Raw genomic sequence first — 16952 nt, forward strand, 5'->3', positions numbered from 1 at the left:
TTTGGTTTGAAAAAAAAGAGGAACAAGGGGTATTGTAGGGATTTTACATTCTACCCTCCTTATAAAAATTTTCGTCCTCGAAAATTGATATAATCTTCAAAACTTTACATGGTTTTAGCACTTTACCGAACATGAGAAATGAGCATAACGAGGTGCAAAAGTTACAAGATAGGATCCTGATAAAACGATGTCATTGGCATTTCCCTACCCTCGTTCCCTTGACAACTCAGATATACATAACCCTCTTCACGTCGTTCGTCAATCTTTTCTAAATACAATCTTGGTTCTGTAGTACATATCCATGGTAGCAACCAGTCTTATGTCAAGTGTTCGAATTTCAACTTTCTGAACTTCTGCATCGGTAGCTGTGTCCTAAAGAACTAACGTATCGCTTGCTATATCTGAGAATCACACGTGATATTGAAACAAACACGAGTTTGCTTAAAAGGATTCTAAACTTAGGCAAAAAAGAGCAAACATCACAGATGATGTTCGCAAGAATTCGGGGAGATGCATAGGATCGCAACTAAACAAGGATATACAAAAACAGTGAAGCATGCCAAAAAGAGAATCAATTGCATCTTAGTAAGAAAATCTGAATCAAGAAACTTCGATAGAACAATAAAAGAAAAGATGGTGTATGAAGTCAAAACAAGTTTATGTTGGATCAAAGAAGTACGAAGTTCACAAGAGATGGCCACTAAAATCAACGGTAATATTCACAAAGATTTAAGAGAATGACTAGAAACACAATTAAATAACACACAATCTTTTAGAATCAAAGAAGAGGAAGAACATACAAAGCCTAAAAATTTTATAATATTTATCGAGCAAAATAAGAACACTAGGACAAATGAAGTTAAAGAAAACAATAAGAAGCAACAGCACTATATGTAAGGAAAGCTAAACAGCAACAAACATACAACGTAAATAAAATACCCACAACAATTATAAATCCAAATCCCAAGCAACAAGACAAAGACAATAACAGAGAGACAAAGCAAAACAACAAATAGAAGATTTGACCGCACCTTTTAGAAAGACAATTGTACAATTATGAAAATTAAAAACAGTAATTATCACAAAAATTAACATCCTCATTTTCTCTTATTTAGAATTCTTTGACAAAGGCCATTTGAAATAATTATTGCCATAACCTTGAATATTAAGTATACTAGAATAAAATTTAATAGCTTTTGACTATAAATAAAAGACAAATAACGTAAAACATAATGAGAAAATGCAAGCAATCATCTTATTATTCCCAAGGCCAAAATTCACCTATAATCATGTAGCTAAACTTAGTATGAAGTTACAAATAAATTCACATATAAAATAATAATAATAATAAAACTAAAATTTAAAGTAATGGCAATTAACACACTAGGATCAATTATAATAACTACTTTCTTCTTTTTATTTTTTTTGGTCTAAATCTCCAATTATAAATTTGCTCTTAACATAATCAAAGCACATAGCAAAAGAATTTCAGAAAATTAGTATGAAATTAAATTTCTTGTAAAGATAAAACACCAAAAGAAAAAAAAAAATCATGTTCATAAATATATATACTTTATCTTTTTTTTTTTTTTTGGATAAATAAAAAAAACACATGCAAGTATAACTATAGTTATAGAAAAAGTTGACTTTTTTTTTTTATGTGAAAAGGAGAACAACAACTATAAACTATAAATTACCAATTGTAAACCAGTCATTATGCATACACTGATGTACATTTTATATAGACAAATATCTATATCTGCTTTGCAGCAGTTTTCAACCGATATTAATGGCTCTTAAAATTTTAATATGCATAAGAATAAATAAAATGAAAATAGGAGCATATAATCATCAATGGTTGGAGGAAGATGTGAAATCCTTGTAAAAGAAATTTTTCAAAAGAAAAAGGAAAGGAAAAGCTTAAAGTAATGGTGAGGTTTTATGTATAAAATACATTCTGATAGAAATCAAAACGCCAAATGCTGAAATACTTTAACAACTTCGCAAAGAGTTAAGAATTATAATAATTAAATACTTAAATGAGTGCAAAGCAAGAGAACAGAGCTTCCATAATCGTGACAAAGAAGCTAATGATTAAGATGTAAAGCAAGGAAATATTCAAGTAAATACTCCATAATACTAATAATAAAATTAGCAATAACTTCGTTACAAGAGCAATGACTTTCAAATTACTAATCATTCAATAAAAAAAATCCTAACTTGTTGAAAAATTTACCAAAATAATCTCTATATATTATGATTGTCCTAATAAAATCTCAAGTTATTTTGAATATTGATTCCCACTTATAAATTTAAAAGCAACAAAGTTCACAAAAATTCTATATTATCACATTAAAATAAATAATATATTTTCAATCCTAGTGAAAATTTAATTTAAAGTATCATTGTATAGCTCAAGTAAGTACATAATTTTACTTACACTATTTTATTCCACAAACCCAACCAAATGTAATTCATGAAACATCAAGTTTCGTTGAGAAATCAGATAATTTTAAAACTAGAGTTATTAAGGGATACATAATAAGAAAGCATGGTTTATAATAATTAATTGAATGTAATAAAAAAAAAAATTTGTATAAGTAATTTATTATGCTTTAAGAAATTAGATGTCTAGTCTTTTTATAAAAAATTGTCAACAATTCTTTCCAATCTCTAAGGTCCACTTCCAAATATCACAAAGGCACTACAAATCAAGAAAATCAATCTCCCTAAACCTCTGAGAATAAGAACAATAGTTGAAAATAAGGAAATTTTCAGAAAAGCAAGGGTTAAGAAAATTCTCAGGTTTCAGATCATACTCAAAAGCAAAGTTCATCTTATAAACACCAACCAAAAGGCAAGCGTTCACAATCTTTCTCTCAACTTATCAAGCAGGAAATGGTTCCGTGACAAAAAGTCATATTCAGCAACAAAGAACCATAATGGAAACAGATCATCAATTAGAAAAACAAAACTAAACTTCTAGATCGAAAAAGCTAACTTATCACCCAAATAATTCACTACACTTAAGCAAAGAAAATCATCAATCGAACAAACAACGATAACACTCTATTCATATGTTGCATCACATAGTCCTTCTTGAGCAACTAAATAGCTGTTTTCAAAATTATTGATTTGAAAAAAAGAATCAAAAGCTAATCAAAATTATGTTAGCTTCAAAACTCATCAACATAAGAAGGAAAATCTCAATATCGCTTATCAAATCCAGAACAAAGCATCTCGATCAGAAACTCAGCAAATTCATGCAATCCACAAATCCAAATACAATTCTATAAAGAAATCAGATTGTAATTCACAACAAACATAAATCAAACCTTTTAAGTAACTCATGAACTATTGACATTAGGAATCATAGAGAACAACCCAAAGACGAAGAAGATTAAAGCACACATTCACAAAATCGGAGAAAATTAGAACTAGCTAGGAGAGAAATCGCGAACCAGAACCAAAACTGAAACCCTTGCAAAAACACATTCGAGAAAATCTACCAAAGGATATGTCAAGATTGGGTACAAAAGGACAAGAGTAGTAAGAAGCGGTAGAGGATGCATGCTCTCAATAATCAGAAGACAACAATGACATAGAGGACAAAGAAGACATTCCTATAGGCCTTTGATAGTGCCACAATTTGTACAAATAGGCGCGCTTCTATTTATACAATTGTGATCCTATCATAGGACACTTGCTCCATATTACACAGATTAAACCTAAGCTCTGATACCACTTTGTCACGACCCAAAATGAACCATGACCGGCGCTCAGGAAAACAGTTCCCTAGCAAGCCTATCAGACTCAAATACAAATAAAATAAAAAAGTTACAAATATTTTAAAGAAATTTACAGTTTCTAAAACGAATAATTTCATATTTTTAATAAAAGGTAAAATAAATAGATATGGATGGATCCTGCCTGTGACATATGGAGCATATGACCAGTACCCAAGATAATTTCCAGTATAGAAACGCAACAAATAGGGCGATAGTACTAAAACAGAGATATATTATCACAATTAAAACCAGAGCATATAAGAAAAGAAGAAGATATAGCAGAGTAAAGGTGGAAGCGTTACAGTTTCATAAATGGAGTCAGAACAGGGGAAAATTTGTGCTGATTTAGAGACAAGAATGAAGGGGGTGTAGGGCTGAGCAAGATCACAACAGGGACGGAGACGGTTCGTTAGTAGTGACGTCGGTGATGCTCCCCTGACGACGAGCTCCGTTGATGGCAATAGCAGACGCGACGATGGTGAACGGCTCCTCCATCGCGACTCTTTCTTCCTCCCTTCACTGGCCGACTCAAACTCTCCCTCTTCATTCAGCAATGACGGTGACCCCCAACAAAGATGGCGGCGGTTGAAGCTTAGCGGCGACAGAGACAAGGCGCGGCGGCTGTAGGCGGCGAGGCAGAACGGCAGCAATCCTTCTTCCGCGTCTCCTCTCTCGCACTCGTCCCCCCTCTCGGACGCACCTCTCTCGGTTCTGGCCTCTGATGGTGACGCAACTGCAGCGAGCTGGACGCGACTGGCGGCGACGCGACGGGACACGAACGGCATGCTCCAGGCCGGCAGTGATGAAGTGCGACTCTCTCTCTCCTCGCATGGTGGCTCGGCGTGGACAGCTCCCGCCTTCCTCCTCCCTTCTCTTCTCGCAGTCTCCCCTTTTCTCTCTTTCCTTTTTCTTTCTTTCTTTTTTTTTTTCCGTCAGGGTCTGGGTGTGTGTGCTGTGAGGAAGAGGGTGTGACGGGAATGAGAGTGTGTGCGGTAGTGAGAGGTGAGTGAGTGTGTTAGAAGAGGGTTAGGGTTTGGTTTGAAAAAAAAGAGGAACAAGGGGTATTATAGGGATTTTACATAAATGAAAGAAAAGAATGCAAATTTTCCAGGCGGCATAGTTCAACTAGTTAACAATGAAAGCTGTTGCACCTTTGATTAGAAGTTAATTAAATTAACTGTTTCATGCTTGGTAAGATGTAGATTATGATAGCTTTAACATATAAGTAACACTACTTCAGCTAGGTTCAATAATGATGTTAATCATCATCATGCCTTTGAATTAAAAATTTAATAAAAAAAAAGGCTACAATTCAAGTTAGTTCAAACATGACTACTATTGATAACCAAACAACCATCTATGGTTCCTATCTTTGAAGCAAAGCACTGAATTGAATAATCCAAGTAACTCCACATGTAGTGTGGATATGAATCCTATGATACACATCAGTCATTAATTTAAACTAGTGTACATACCAATTAAAATGAAAGCTCAAATCAGAAAACACTACTGCTTCCCAACACATTAATCCAGTTCACATCTCCATATATATAGATATACATGTGCAATGAAATCTCTAACATCTGTGAACTTTTACCTGCAAAAGATGGCAAAAACAGAAGGGAAAAAATTGTTAAATTATTCTGAAGCTTCAGCTTCCATTTCAGGTAAGACAATAAGCTATATTTTCTTTTAGCCTATCACTCAAAGTTGCAAACCACATCATGTTCTGTTATATTGTAAAAAGAAATTAAAAGAAGATTAAAGAATAGAAGAAAAGGAAACAAGGAAAACCATATTAAAGAATGTCCCTATTGATTGGCGAAAGTTTTAATTTTACCTCGAATATTTTCAAAGGATTTCAACTTTATCTCTTTGCTAAAATTATGAATGATCGATGGTAAATAGCATCTAAACAGAAAGTGAAATCTATAGATTTGAAAGACAGAAAAAGAATAAAATTGAAGTTACTATATGGCAATACCAATAAGTTTATCATAAATATCAAATAGTGGCAAAGGCAGAAACACAATTTTACCCTTCAGTGCATATAACTAAATCAAGCTTTTATAACATTTTTTCTTTTTCCCAACAGAACAGGAAAAGTAAATTCTCGAATGGAATGGAGTGGTGTAAATTTACCAACCTGAAGCTAAAATATTGTATAAGATGAAATCTCCACCATTGGGTACTTTTACTTCATTACCATCTACCTGCAGAAGATGGATAAAAACAGTAAATTTCATTTATCCATAATGTAAAGAAATTCTCAAATGTCGGATACACAATATATATATATATACACACACACACAAATACATTCCCTGCCTTTGAATTTATAAGAATGACTCTTTTTTGAGAATACAGAGGATATTTCTTTTGAGTACAACTACAAAGTGAGAGGTTTCCCAATGAGTGAAAAAAAATGCAAATTTATATCAGTCCAACTAGTTAATAATGTCTAAAGAACGAGGGAGGTGTTTTCTTTTGAGGAAAAGGAATTTTATGCATGTATAATTGAATTGTGGTGGCATAAGAACCGTGAAGTTAGACAATTACCTGCACAGAAATCTCTATTCAGAATACTTGTTTGTCATCGACTTGAATGGTGGGGATGTGGGAAATTTTGGGCCAGATTAGTTGATGCTTGTTCTTGCAGTGTTCTCCCAGCAAACGACACCCTTCAATTTTGAGTAGCAAGAGAGAGGGAGGCAGCTTTTCTCCTTCCATATTCTCCAGCTTGTAGCAGAAACGAATGTGCAATTGTTGAAGGGAGGTGAGGCGGAGAAGCTCGTTGCACTCCAATGTCTCCAGATTATGGAAGAAGCGTATGTTGAGAGTGGTAAGGGAGGGAAGGTGAGGCAGCGAACCCACCTCTGGGTATGACTTTATGTTGTCGCAGTAAGAACCTAAAATTGTAAGATGAGTGAGGGCGTGCAAGTTGCCCATCCATGATAAATCCCTCATTTGTTGCTCGCAAATTCCCACTTCAAGTGATTTCAAGTTAGGCGGCAAATAACCCTCCAGCAACATGTCTTGGTAACCAGATATCTCGAGAGACTGTAGACTTGGGAGTAGACTCTTCATGTCACGTGGTAATGCCTCCAACTTCTCGCACCATCTGACTTGAAGATGAGTCAAGTTGGGTGCAGCCAGTCCTTCTCCTGCAAATGACACTAATTTGTCGCAATTAGAGATCTCGAGATGAGTCAAGTTGGGTGCAGCCAGTCCTCCTCCTGCAAATGACACTAATTTGTGGCAGGAAGTTATGGAGAGACGTTGAAGAGCAGCGTGTGGTGCCTCTGACATTGACACTGATTCCAGATTCCTACACCTTTCTATCTGGAGATTCTTGAGATTGGGAAAGACATCCAACGACAAGGAGCTCAGTGAATCGCAGCTGTGTTCTATTTGTAGCTCTACCATATCATACTTGTGCTGCTGTTGCTCTGGGAATTCTAGTTTTCTACAACTCCGGATTTTCAGCTTTTGCAAAGATTTGGGAAAACAATTTCCCGGAAAGGATACATGATAGGAATACCCTATGATGTGTATTTCTTGGAGGCAACTTAGATGGTTCATGCTCATCATTGCCTTTAATGCAGACTCCCACACATATTCACGTCCCCTAATTGATAAAGTATCCCCATAAAGATTGGTCTCGATGTGCTGTCCAAAATCATTGCCGTATATATGTAGTTTGCGAACTTTGGAAACATCCGACAAAGAAGAAACGATTCTGAAGAATACCTGATTAAGCATCTCTTCCTCCAACATTGGGCAATTTCTTATTTCAAGCTTCCTAAGTTTAGGAAATGTTTCCGACTCAGATACGTGCCACACCTCCCAACATGCCATGCTATCAAATAACAAAATCTCGAGTGAGGGAAACGGTGCAATATGCGAAGAATGATGATCTCCTTCATTCTTGTAAAACTCCTCGCCAATACTCCTCAGCAGATCGAAACCTTCAATGCTTAGGGACTTAAGAGATGGCAGCTGTCCAAGTGAAGGCAGCATGCAGCAATTCTTGCAAGACTTTAGAGATACACGTGTCATGTTTTGGTAGGAACAGTTCCCCAACCAATCTGGAAATATTGTACCCTTGTATCCCTTGATTTTCAACTCTTTCAACCCATTCTGCGGTTGCAAGTTATCGAGGATGTCTCTTTCTTTTTGTGTGCTTGAAACTATATCATCACCTGAAGACCATTCCAAACATAATTCATCAATGTGCTTCTTATCCATTATCTTTGCCCTCTTTGCTTCTTTCACATCAACAATATTCTCCAACTTCTTAATCTCAAGGCATCCATGAAGATTTACCAGCCCTCCTAACTCCTGGATTCCATTGTCTTCGTGCTTGCCAACGACAAAGGAACTTAGAACGTACAACTGATTCAATTTGCTCATTTTTCTGGGCATTTCTTCCAAAGAAGTTCCTCTAATATCAAGATGCCGCAGACTCACAAGATTATGCAAACCACTAGGCAGCGTTGTTAGCTCAGAGCATTCATACAACTTCAATGTTTGCAAATTACACAAGCTGCAAAAAGACTCGGGTAATGTCTCTATTCCAGTATAAGAGAGATCCAGGTAGTGCAGATGGATCAATTCTCCAATTGAATTAGTCACCTCATCAAATATATTAAATTTTCTAAAGGATAAAACTCTCAAGTATTTACACTTTGATAATATCTCACATGTTGCCGCTTCAATGTTGCAGTTGAGAGATGAGAAATCGCTAAACAATAATAATGTTCTCAAAGATTCTACTTTAGAAATAGAATTATAAAGTTTCGAGCTACAATGACGTAAATCTACATACAAATGCCGAGTCTGAATCCTTATCTCCTCCTCTTTACCAAGTTCTTCTGAGTTGCAATAGAAATCTCCAGCAAGGAATATTGCTAAATCATGCAACAGATCATGCATCACAAAATAATGATCATCATGATAATCTTGAATCTCTGTGAAAAATAATCTGGAAGTAAGTTCATCAAAACACTCACAACCAACTTCTTCTAAACTCTCTCCTCTCTTTGGTGGTGGTAAAAGATCTTCTGTCATCCACAAAAGGATTAATTCATCTTTCACAAATTCAAAATCCTTGGGAAATAAAGCACAATAAACAAAACAACGCTTTAAATATGGAGGAAGATGGAAGTAACTTATCAGTAATGCTGGAATAATCTTACTCTTCTCCAGAGAAAATTCCCAAATGTCACTCATTAGTATCTTGTTCCATTCCTCAACATCATGCTTTGTACGTAACAAGCGACCAAGTGTTTCTGCAGCTAATGGCAAACCATCACACTTCTTGACAATCTTTCTACCTATTTCTTCAAGTGCTGCTCTCCCATTTGACTGTGGAAAAGATGCATTTTCTGCAAATACTGACCAACAATAGTCCTCCGACAACTTCCTGAGAAAATAAGGGTGACAATTTTGAACTGCGGAAGCAACATTTTTCGCCCGAGTAGTCAGAAGAAGAATACTTCCCTTATTCCCATTTTGTTGGAAAGGGGTCATAAAATTACTCCATTTGTCACCATCATCACTCCAAACATCATCCAGAACAATAAAGAACTTCTTATTCGACAATTTTTCTTTCAAAGCGCGGTGAAGTGAATTAAAATGCTCAAGACCTTGAGTATCTGGAGAGATCTCCTTTATGACATTCCTTGTAGTCTCAACAACTTCAAACTTCTCCGAAACGCAAACCCATGCTTTCAGATCAAATCCCTTCATGAACTCCTCCTGATTGTTGTACAGCCATTGGGCTAAAGTTGTTTTACCAACCCCACCTATGCCAACAATAGCTATCACAGACAGGTGATGATCATTGTTGTCCTTCAGCATCTGGACTAAGGCCTTCTTGTCATCCTCCCTGCCATACACACTCCCTTTTACAAGAGAACTGGATGGAGTCCTCCAGCTACTAGTGGGAAGCTTTTCAAGACCTAGGAAATCTTTTTGTTTTCCAAGATCCTCAATTCTTCTAACCACCGCTTCCATCCTGTCTACCATGTCATCTCTATCTCGGTTGATGAAGGAGCTAAGGTTCCAGGAAGAACTTGCATTCTTTTGAGTGGTGGCTTTGAGGAGGACAGCATCCAGCAAGTCCTCAGCACAGTAAACAGCATCCCGGAGACTATCGAGCCACTTCCTCACAGATGGATTACCGAACTGCTTCATCTCAGCATCAGCAACAAGAGCTTCAGCACCCAACAGAGCAGTCTTCAGCCTTTCAACCAAGTCAGGGCCAAGTTTCTTGCCCAACACCAAGTTGACAGCATCCATTGTCAGGAACCGGTCAAAGACAACATTAATGAAGCCAGAAAGAAAAGCTCCACCAACAAGTGCACCAGCCATGATATGATCTCAACAACAACAGAAAAAGTCAATGAATTTGCAGAGAAAGGTAAGAGAACAATGGTTGCAGGGTGTAGTGAACTCAATAGAGGGGGTTTTCTTAATCAAGTTTTCAAAGAAGGTGTCCTATATGATATCACGTGGTATCGGTCTCCAAGGTAAGTATAAAAAATTCGGTATCAGTGGAGTGCTTAGCTGGCTCTTCACTAACTCCATTTGTTAATTCTTGTTTGAAAGAAGCAACACATTGTTAAATAGCAAAAATATTAGTGGTGTGGTTTCACTGTGACCAATGGACACTAGTCCTTGTGGGAATTATATAAAACTAAGGAGCATGAATCTGCATATCAATCCTGGTATTATGGTAATAATATAAGGTTAAAATCTGTTGGCAATAGACATTGGCTTTCACGCCTTCACGTGTTGATAGCTAGCTTATCTATGAGGTTGCTTTAAAACATAAGTCCGTACACTGTTAAATATGTGATGCATTGGGACTAATAAATTTTGTATTTTTATTTCTGATAGCTGATACAGAATTGAAAGTAGAGGAAGCTTTCAAATGCTGCATGACCAAATTTAATCATGTATAGAAGTATATGTACTTAGAGCATTAGGCGCTCATGATGATTCTTTATTTCTTTTATTGGATTGCTGGATGTAAATATTATCTTCTTGTCAGAGAAATACAGATAAAACCAAGAGAATTTTCCAAAGAAAGTGGCATATACAAGCTACGTAACTAACAGTTAAAATTCTTCTTTGGAAGGTACAGCACAATTGGATTTTATCTTTAATCCTAACTCATGACTATGCAGTGTGATTGCAGGATTAGCATTTTGTGTGCCCAATGGAATTGTTGTCTTTGTGATAATTTTGTTGCACAGTTAAAAAATTCTTTCTCAGAAGCTTAATAATGCATGGCAATAGCGTGTGTGATTCTTCGCTTATGTTGAATCAACAAAAATTCTTCTGTTTGACCATAGAGATTCAGATTCCTTTCTTGTGATAATGTTATATATTTATGGTTATTGTGTTGAGCTCCCTTGTTCAAAAAGAAAACAAATTTATGGTCCAGACTCCAGAGGCAAGATATTTAGTTTACGTTAACATTGCACAGTTATTTTTCTTTTACTCTATGACATAACATAGACACACTATAGCAATAGTTAATAGCAGCAAAATAGTAAAGAGAAGGCAGAAAAATACAACTAATGAAAAAAAATCTCTCAATGAGAGTTAAAAAAAAATCCAGGAGAAGGTAAAAAGCTTCATTATTCATTTGAATCAAAGGAACAAAATAAAGAAGTCTTAGAACTTGCAAGCACTGGCCACACATGCACAACTCTTCTGCAAAACCAAATAGTCTCCCACAAGATTAAATTAATGAAACTTTCCGGCAGTTCTACTATAGAGTTCAGACTACAAATCACACCTCCAAATTGAAGAATTGTTTGTGAAGAATCTCCAGTTAAAATTTCAGCTCAATATCACAATGTTTTCCCATGTGATCGTTCACTTGATGAAAATAAGTTGCTGCTAGAAAAACCTGCTAGGGTGAAAATAGCACCTCCTCTCAACTTTTCTTCTATTTGCTCAACTGCTTGTGTCCACTCAAGTTAATCCCAATCTGATTAGGTTAATACATTGATGTTAAGAAAATGACCAGATTACCAGAATCTCTATGATCATTACAAGAGAATATGAAAAATCTAATAAATGGAAGTACAGCACAACCAATCTTCCTTTCTACTATCTCATGTTCAAAGAGACAAAATCAGTTTGAGGAAATTGGACATTAAAATAACAATGTTGCAGTGAAAATTGAGGCTGACATAATGTCAAAAGACAGAAAAAATTGTATGCAGTTACTTATACGCTCATCAACATGCATTTGCCAAAGAGGCTGCCCAATGCACATTCCATTGGTTCATGAACACAGCTGCATATATTGAAAGCAGATCCTTGACCATAGTGGTAATCTCCACAGACAGACCCCTGGAAATTTTGTTTGAGTTGAAATTTATAACTCACAACAAATGCTTTAACATAGTTCACTGTAGAATAGTTGATGCATTATTTTCACTTTTAAATCTAAGCTTTAACAATCAAAATAATAACACCATTTTCTGCAGCTCATGACATTCTTCACAACTCCTTCACCTTCTAATGACTATCTCAGGTAAAGGATTGTGATCTTTAAATGTGGAAAGCATATTCTTGAATCATGTGTGCATTAGCTACATACCTTCATCACCTTGTGAATCTGTCTGATGAGGTATCCAAATCCAGAAAGGAAGAAACAGTTATTATTTCGGGCCTCTAACTTGAACGGTGGGGATGTGTGAAATTTTGGGCTAAATTTGTTGATTCTTGTTCTTGCAGTGTTCTCCCAGGAAAGGACACTGTTTAATTTGAAGTAGCAAGAGAGAGGGAGGCAGCTTTTCTCCTGCCATATTCTCCAGGTTCCAACAGTACTCAATGTGCAATTGTTGAAGGGAGTAGACTATTCATGTCACGTGGTAATGCCTCCAACTTTGAGCACCTGCTAACATTGAGATGAGTCAAGTTGGGTGCAGCCAGTCCTTCTCCGGCAAATGACACTAATTTGGAGCACCCACTCATTATTAGACGGTGAAGAGCAGCGTGTGGTGCCTCTGACATTGACACTGATTCCAGATTCCTACACTCTCTTATCTCCAAATTCTTGAGATTGGGAAAGGCATCTAAGGAGAACGAGGTGAGGAAATCACAGCTCTCTAATATTAGTAGCTCAACCAAATCATACTTGTGCTGCTTGAGATTGGATAACTAGCTTGCGAACCTTCAAAGCATCTGATGAAGAAGAAACAATTCTCATGAATACCTGATGAAGCATATCTCCCTTTAACATCGGACAATCTATTATTTCAAGACTCTTAAGCTCAGGAAAAGCTTTTGAGTCAGGTAAGTGTCATTCCTCCCAACATGCCATACTATAACATTTCAGACTCTCCAACAAGGGAAAAGGAGGAGCAATATGCACAGAAGGGTCGCCAATACCCTTGTAAAACTCCATGCCAACACACTTCAGATGAAGAAAACCTTGAATGCGCAGGGCCTTAAGAGATGGCAACTGTCCAAGTGAAGGCAGCATGCAGCAATTGTTGCAAGACTTCAGAGATACACTTGTCATATTGTTGTATGAACAGTTCCCCAACCAATCTGGAAATATTGTACCCTTATATCCCTTGATTGTCAACTCTTTCATGCTGTTGTGAGGTTGCAAGCTGTCGAATATATCTCTTTCGGCTTTTGTGTTCGAAACCATATCATCACCTGAAGACCACTCCAAGTATAATTTGTCGATAAGATTCTTGTTTGTCATCCTTGCATTCTCTGCTTCTTTCACATCAACAATATTCTCCAATTTCTTTAGCTCAAGTGATCCATGAAGATTTGAGAGCCCTCCTAATTCTTGGATTTTGTTATCTTCATGCTTGCCCACCACAAAGAAATCTAAAGTATGCAAGTGTTTCAATTTGCTTATTCCTCCAGGCATTTCTTCCAAACAAGTTTTTCCAAGTTCAAGATGCCTTAAATTCACAAGATTATGCATGTTTCTAGGCAACATGGTCAGCTTGGTACATCTGTACAATATTAATGTTTGTAGATTATACAAGTTGCACAATGATTCCGGCAACCTATTAATGCTACAGCATGAGAGATTCAAATAGCGTAGATGAATCAATTCACCTATTGAATCAGGTAATACATCAAGTTTATGAAAGGATAAAACTCTCAAGTATATAAACTTAGATGCTACACTTTCCATGCTAAACAAATCATCAATATACAACGATGTCCTCAAAGATTCTGATTTCGCAATGAAGTTAAAGACTTTTGTGATTGAATGACCTAAGCTTCCACGTGGGAAATATGACAAATGACGAGTGAGAACCTTCTTCTCTTCTTGTTCACCAAGATCTTCTATTCTACAATAGAAGTCTCCGGCAAGGAATATTGCCAAGTCATGCAAGAGATCATGCATCACAAATCTCTCAAATTTGTACTTAGCTGGTTTAAAAAATAACCTTGAAGCTAATTCTTCAAAACACTTGCAACCAACCTCTTCTAAAGTCTCTCCTCTCTTTGGTAGGCTTAAAAGATCTTCAGCCATCCACAACAAAATTAGTTCATCTTTATTGAAAACATAATCTTTCGGAAACAGTGCACAATAAACAAAACAACGCTTCAAATGTGCAGCAAGGTGAAAGTAACTAATTAACAATGCTGGAACAATCTTACTGTCATTTGTAGAATATCCCCAAATATCACTCCTTAAGATTTTTTCCCATTCCTTAGCATCATGCCTTCTGCACAAGCAACCAAGTGTTTCTGCTGCTAATGGCAAACCGTCGCACTTCTTGGCAATCTTTTTGCCTATTCCTTCTAGTGTTGGGTTCCCATTTGATTCTGGAAAAGAAGCATTGGCTGCAAACACTGACCAACAACAGTCTTCTGATAATGGAATGAGATAGTGAGGGTGATAATTTGTTTGGACAACTGAACCAACATCTTCCTTGCGAGTAGTCAGAAGAATAGTACTTCCCTTAACCCCATATTGGAAAGGGGCTAGAAAATCCTTCCATTGATGATGATCATTGCTCCAGACATCATCCAAAACAATAAAGAACTTCTTTTCCGACAATCCTTTCTTCAAAGCATCTTGAATTGAATTGAAGCTATCAAGATCCTGAGTGTTTATAGAGATTTCCTTTACTATATTCTTTGTAGTCTCAACAATATTGAATTTTTCTGAAACGCAAACCCATGCTTTCCGATCAAATCCCTCCATCAACTCTGCATTATTGTACATCCATTGAGCCAAAGTAGTTTTACCAACACCACCCATGCCAACGATAGAGATGACAGACAGGTGATTCTCATTGTTGTCATTCAGCATCTTGATTAAGGCCTTCTGGTCATCCTCCCTGCCATACACCTTCCCTTTTTCAAGAGAAGTGGATGGAGTTTTCCAGGAGAAGCTAGCAGTGGAAATCTTTTCAAGTCCAAGCTTTCCTTTGCGTTTCTCAAGATCTTCTATCCTTCTGACCACCCTTTCTATCTCATTCTCCATCTGCCTATCTTCAGAATTGAAGATTCTACCCAAGAGAGTGACCTTTGTAGTTGCAGCTTTGGTGCAGGCACGGTCCAGCAAGTCATCAGCAGTGTAAAGAGCATCTCGGAGACAGTTGAGCCACTCCTTCACATCATGGTTATCCAGTTGCTTGAGCTCTGCATCATCAACAAGAGCTCCAGCATCTGTCAAAGCATTCCTCAGCCTCTCAACCAAGTCAGAGCTAAGCTTCTTGCCCACAACCAAGTTGACAGCATCAGCAGAAATGAGCCTGTCCAGGACAACATTAATGAAGCCAGACAGAAAAGCTCCACCAACAACAACTCCAGCCATGATCTCAAACAAGATCAAAGTAATCAAATTTTCAGAATAGAAGGAAAGAACTATGCTTAAAGTTTTCAGAATAGAAGGAAAGAACAATTCTTTGCAATTGCAAGTTAGGAACCAAACGTGGTATCAATCTCCGAGATAACTTAATTCAAAACAGTGGAGTAACTTTTCATTTTTATAACACTATACTTTAAATGTTATTGTCATTTTGGAAGGTGCACCGTAATTGCATAAAACCTTTAATGTTTAATCATATTCCTACTTTTTGAAAGATGCAATGAGATTTCAAGATGTATAAAGTTCAAACTTTTTTTAGGACCAATGGAAATGCAGTCTTTATCAGAAAGAATCTGAATAATTTGCTTCATATAATTGTGACTGACTTCCACAATATGAATTTCATTATTAGTATTTCTTTTTATGAGAAAGTCTAGGGCCAGCACTTTTATCAAAATCTAGCCAGCACTTAACTAGCAAAAGAAAAGTGAGTAATCCCACACCATTGGATGAAATCTCACACCATTAAAAACACCAATGATGACTAATTGATGGCTACAAATCACAAAACTTGTTGGCTCCCCAGCACTCCTCTTTTTTTATTATTTTAATAATCCAAATTGAGATGGTTAATCACCACCAGATTGTTTTATAAAAGTTACTCAAGCTATTAATACCAAAAAAATATCTCATGTTTTATCTTTACAAATTTTGATATCCATGCATGTCATCTAACAATAGCTCCCACTTCTTCCTCTTACCATTCATAATTTTCTACCAATTAATGCACATGTACTTCTGAAAGATGACGTTTCACTTTCAGATTAGATTTTGACATTTTGTTCTAGATAGATAGCTTTTCTACAAGTACTTTTTTTTTTGTGAACTATCAAAAATATTTTCTGATGCATTAATTACCATTTCAATATTAAGAAAACTATTTTTCAATATCAAGTTTTTAACCATCCAAACTCCTCCAAGTTGATCTATTGCATGTTGGAAGTAATTCTAGACTTGCTTTGCTCAAACGTAATTTATAGCCCTTTTAATCATTAACAACAGTACCGAATTTATTTCTCAAACCATGCAACAAAATCAACAGCAGAAGATAATTTATTACATAGTTGATCTACTGCTTAAGTCACATTTAAATACATCCATAACATTAGGAATTTGTTTGGTAACTATCTTATCTGACTCCATAGTCTCAATATATATGCATCAGTCTTAAGACACTTATCAAACACAACCTAAGAGTTTATTCCTTAATGACTCAGTATAAGAAACATTTGGACTAATCTGGTATTAACATACACACTAAAAAAAAAAAAAAATCTTACCTA

General features: G+C 36.2%; 4 protein-coding genes across 15 annotated transcripts in view; 1 reads left to right on the forward strand and 3 right to left on the reverse strand.

The window, feature by feature from the left end:
* LOC107626558 (putative disease resistance protein At3g14460) overlaps window positions 1–15990 on the reverse strand; it is a 51686-nt gene extending 35696 nt beyond the window's left edge. The window contains exons 1-2 of one of the 2 annotated variants that reach the window (XM_016329462.2): window positions 13248–15990; window positions 6907–7756 (exon numbers count right to left, since the gene is read on the reverse strand). In XM_016329462.2, coding sequence (XP_016184948.2) covers window positions 6907–7756; window positions 13248–15615 — 3218 coding nt within the window. In that variant the 5' untranslated portion in view covers window positions 15616–15990. Of the gene's footprint in view, window positions 1–6906; window positions 10391–13247 lie in introns of those variants that run through there. The other variant, XM_021114719.1, reaches the window with a different exon arrangement.
* The window catches only part of LOC107626561 (putative disease resistance protein At3g14460), a 60081-nt gene that overhangs the window by 26967 nt on the left and 16162 nt on the right, over window positions 1–16952 (reverse strand). For 2 of the 9 annotated variants that reach the window (XR_002356533.1, XR_002356534.1), the window contains exon 3: window positions 6348–6508. The exons of 1 other annotated variant lie outside the window; for it this stretch is intronic. The gene's annotated coding sequence lies outside the window, so the exon portion shown is untranslated. Of the gene's footprint in view, window positions 1–4692; window positions 5386–5934; window positions 6002–6347; window positions 6509–11415; window positions 12434–12453; window positions 12610–16952 lie in introns of those variants that run through there. 6 more of the 9 variants (XR_002356530.1, XR_002356536.1, XR_002356529.1 and 3 more) reach the window with 6 other exon arrangements.
* LOC107626564 (putative disease resistance protein At3g14460) overlaps window positions 1–16952 on the reverse strand; it is an 87589-nt gene that overhangs the window by 20888 nt on the left and 49749 nt on the right. The window contains exon 2 of one of the 2 annotated variants that reach the window (XM_021114741.1): window positions 15465–15553. The exons of the other annotated variant lie outside the window; for it this stretch is intronic. The gene's annotated coding sequence lies outside the window, so the exon portion shown is untranslated. Of the gene's footprint in view, window positions 1–15464; window positions 15554–16952 lie in introns of those variants that run through there. 2 annotated transcript variants of the gene reach the window in all.
* LOC107626560 overlaps window positions 1–16952 on the forward strand; it is a 37038-nt gene that overhangs the window by 9565 nt on the left and 10521 nt on the right. The gene's annotated exons all lie outside the window — the stretch shown is intronic.

This window comes from Arachis ipaensis, chromosome B02 (genome assembly GCF_000816755.2).
Source record: "Arachis ipaensis cultivar K30076 chromosome B02, Araip1.1, whole genome shotgun sequence".
NCBI lineage: Eukaryota > Viridiplantae > Streptophyta > Magnoliopsida > Fabales > Fabaceae > Arachis > Arachis ipaensis.